We start from the raw sequence: 3748 nt of genomic DNA on the forward strand, positions 1-3748 counted from the left end.
GTGTGCATGAAAAACTGTTCCACATGCATGAAATACATGTGTATGTGCATGAAATACCGTTGTATGTGCACGAAATAATGGTGACAGAAACACTCGGGCTTTACATTCTAGAAGTGTTGCATTCATTCGTTTGAAGAAAAAAAGTCCAACATCTATCAAATAAAATAAAAAGTCACGAATTATTCAATAAGGCAAATGTCCAATATCTATCAAATAAAATAAAATTTCCAAATTTTTCAATAAGGTAAAATAAAAAATTACTCTACTCATTGTCGGTTGTCCTTCGGTCACAATTCCTCTCGTCGTGGTTCGCCATCTCCCCACAGGCCCCGCATTTTCTTAGCGCTTTCTTGGTCACTTCCCCAGCTCGTTCTCTTTGTGAGATCAGCCTTTTTCCCGAGCCTTTGTTTTTGCACTGCCTTGGAGGCAAAACCTTAATCTCACTAGGCATGTTTGTTCCTAAAAGCATCCCAATTTCAGCATTCTTGTCCTTTACCTTTGCAATACCAGTATTTCCACTTTCATCAGGGGTAATTTTTACCCTTTCCTTGAACTCACGCAAAATCCCAAGCAACTCATCACAATGCCCAGGACTCTGTTCAACAAGTGCCACACAAGTAAACAACTCTGACCATAACTCGCCAACTTTGTTTTTCTGTACATCCATTGATGTACAATCAGAGCATGTCGACAGAGCATTCCATGTCTTTCAAACTTCTTGCATGTGCATACCACTGAAACATCATCCTTCTTAAAACAAACCTTATACGTTTTATTTCGAACTTGATCTATGATATCTGTGTATAGAATTGGATAGGTTTTATCTTTTTCTTTATCCCCAACACCACATGAATAGCAAGCTGCTTCGACTTCCTTTTGAAACATGCCGAAAATTGTTGGAGTGTAGATTTCTGATGCATGCTTTTCTAGGGCTAATGGAGTCGACAACTGAGGGAAGGAGTTTTTTGATTGTGCAACAAGTTTCGAATGAGTCCATCTTTGAGCATCCATTGCACTCTCAAATCTCATCCAAAACTCAACTACGGTTAAATTAGGATTAGTGAAGTTCTTTGAAAAAGTGGTTTTCTCGACTCGACTGGAGGTCGTTCTCATCAAGCCTCCTAAAAACAGATCACGAAAGTAAGCTGGAACCCACATATTTCTAATGTTGTACTTCTCCTTAAGCCACTCGTTATCCGACAACCCATGAGATTCAACTACTTGTCCACCTTTCCTCAAATTCAAAGCGGCTCCACATCTTCGCTCCAAACACATCGGTTTATCTTCTTCAAGAACTCAGTATCTTTACATATTACAGGCCCTACTTTCTCAGGCAACTTTTTTAGTATGTGCCACATGCAATATCTATGTTGCACCTTGTCTTTCCAGGCTAATTTCATTCCTTCTTCTATCCCCGCATCTTCATCAGTTATCATACAAACTGGATGACGACCCCCCATAGCCTCTACGAATTTCGTAAATAGCCAAGCAAAGGACTCCTTACTCTCATTTATAATAAGTCCAGCCCCAAAGGTCACGCATCTCTTATGATTATCCACGCCTGTAAAAGGACCAAATATCATCCTATACTTGTTTTTTCTAAAGGTCGTATCAAAAGAGGTCATGTCCCCGAATAGCAAATAGTTTTTAATACTAATAGGGTCAGCCCAAAACACATGTGACAATCGACCTATCTCGTCTACCTCAAAATCAAAATAAAAAGATGGACACATGTGTTTTATCTTCATAAAATGCTCAATAAGCATTTGAGCATCCCCCTCTGATAAATAATTTTTGATATCTCTAGAAAAGTTCTTAAAGTCTTCCAATGACGCACCCACATTCCTATAACCTCTAACATACTCCTTGAACAACCTATACGACTTAACTGGACCTATGTTATTTTTGGAGTTGTCAATTATCATTTTTTTTGTGAACTACATTCAACTCTCTCGTTTGTGTCAAATGTACCATTGTTGATGGTGTTTGTGGAATATGATTATGACCTTCATGAAAATCATATATTTGGTATTTACCCATATCATGACCTTCCTCCAAAATTCGCTTAAATTTAATACAAGAAGGACATTCTATCCTAGTCCTTTGCCTCCTGTGATTTTTCCCTTTCGCTTCACATACTCCAGCCTTATTACACACAACTTTTTTATGCGTAACGACACCATTTTTAGACTTTTGTGAGCTTAATCTAGTCACAAACCCAGATTCTTTTGCATATGCTTCATAAAACTCAACACCTAGTTCAAGCTTATCGAATAGCATACCAATAACAGGCTTAAGATGGTTGAGACACTCAAAAACCCGATTCGTGTTGCTTGAAGAACCTTCTGCTGCCTCCTCGTCCTCTGCCTCCTCTACTATGATATCTGCATATGTTGTGCAATTAAAGTCAGAAAGGCGAGTGATAAAAAGCATATGAAATGCACCTTTAAAAAGCTGAAAACAACAAGCAACTACCAGGATGAATAGAATTGTACCTTCAACAAATTCGAAAGTCACAACTTCAGGAACATCATGTTCAACTGCTATTGCAGATATTTCTAATATAGGCTGACATGCATTAGCTTCAACATTCGCTCCTTCGTTTGTAATGACATTTGAAGAAGTTTGTGATAGTATTGAGGAGTTGTCTTTGTCATTATTGCTGCAACAAGAAATGTCAAAAATTAAATAAGCAACAATACAACAGTATAATTCATGAAATTGAGTCCCTGATTTTAACAAATGTAGGCAATTTCACAATTTCTCCAACCCTAATTTCTCAATTAAGCCAATTTGATTCACAAAATCACATTTTGATGCACCTAAACAGAAATTTGGATGCACATAAACAAGATTTTGATGCACATAAACGGTCTCCAACCTTAATTTCAATGTTTCCCCAATTTAATTCATGAAACCCTAATTTCTCAATTAGGCCAATTTGATTCACAAAATCACATTTTGATGCACCTAAACAGGAATTTGGATGCACATAAACAAGATTTTGATGCACATAAACGGTCTCCAACCCTAATTTCAATGTTTCCCCAATTTAATTCATGAAACCCTAATTTCTCAATTAGGCCAATTTGATTCACAAAATCACATTTTGATGCACCTAAACAGGAATTTGGATGCACATAAACAAGATTTTGATGCACATAAACGGTCTCCAACCCTAATTTCAATGTTTCCCCAATTTAATTCATGAAACCCTAATTTCTCAATTAGGCCAATTTGATTCACAAAATCACATTTTGATGCACCTAAACAGGAATTTGATGCACATAAACAGGAATTTGGATGCACATAAACAAGATTTTGATGCACATAAACGGTCTCCAACCCTAATTTCCCAGTTTCCCCAATTTAATTCATGAAACCCTAAATTCAGAAGCATGATTTATCAATCCAAAAACTTAAGAGACGAATCAAACCCTAATTTAATGGTTTCAACAAATTTTTCAAATCCCTTAACCCTAATTTCTCAGTTTCCCCAATTTAATTAACGAAATCCTAAATTGAGAAGCATAATTGTTCAATTCAGAATTCTAATCGGTTAATCAATCCCTAATTTCACGAACAATCTAATTTAATCGACTAAATCAACTAATTTCACAACAAATAATCATAAAGATCGAAATTTTACCTCGAATTTAAAGGCGTCATTGATTGAAGCAGCGTCGAAAGGTTGATTGTCGAAGAATTTATCGTTCGATTGTAGAGAAAGTTAAGGTTTGATTATCAA

General features: G+C 36.4%; 1 protein-coding gene across 1 annotated transcript; it reads right to left on the reverse strand.

Annotated features, from left to right (window-relative positions):
• Positions 1 to 262: 262 nt before the first annotated feature.
• Positions 263 to 667, reverse strand: LOC141656342 (uncharacterized). Its single transcript, XM_074463203.1, has one exon. It carries the CDS (start codon positions 665 to 667, stop codon positions 263 to 265), a length of 405 nt encoding a protein of 134 aa, XP_074319304.1.
• Positions 668 to 3748: the final 3081 nt, after the last annotated feature.

This window comes from Silene latifolia, chromosome 1 (assembly GCF_048544455.1).
Source record: "Silene latifolia isolate original U9 population chromosome 1, ASM4854445v1, whole genome shotgun sequence".
Lineage (NCBI taxonomy): Eukaryota > Viridiplantae > Streptophyta > Magnoliopsida > Caryophyllales > Caryophyllaceae > Silene > Silene latifolia.

Coding starts and splice junctions, on each gene's coding strand:
- LOC141656342 (XM_074463203.1), bottom strand. CDS start 667: ATGGATGTACAGAAAAACAAAGTTGGCGAGTTATGGTCAGAGTTGTTT.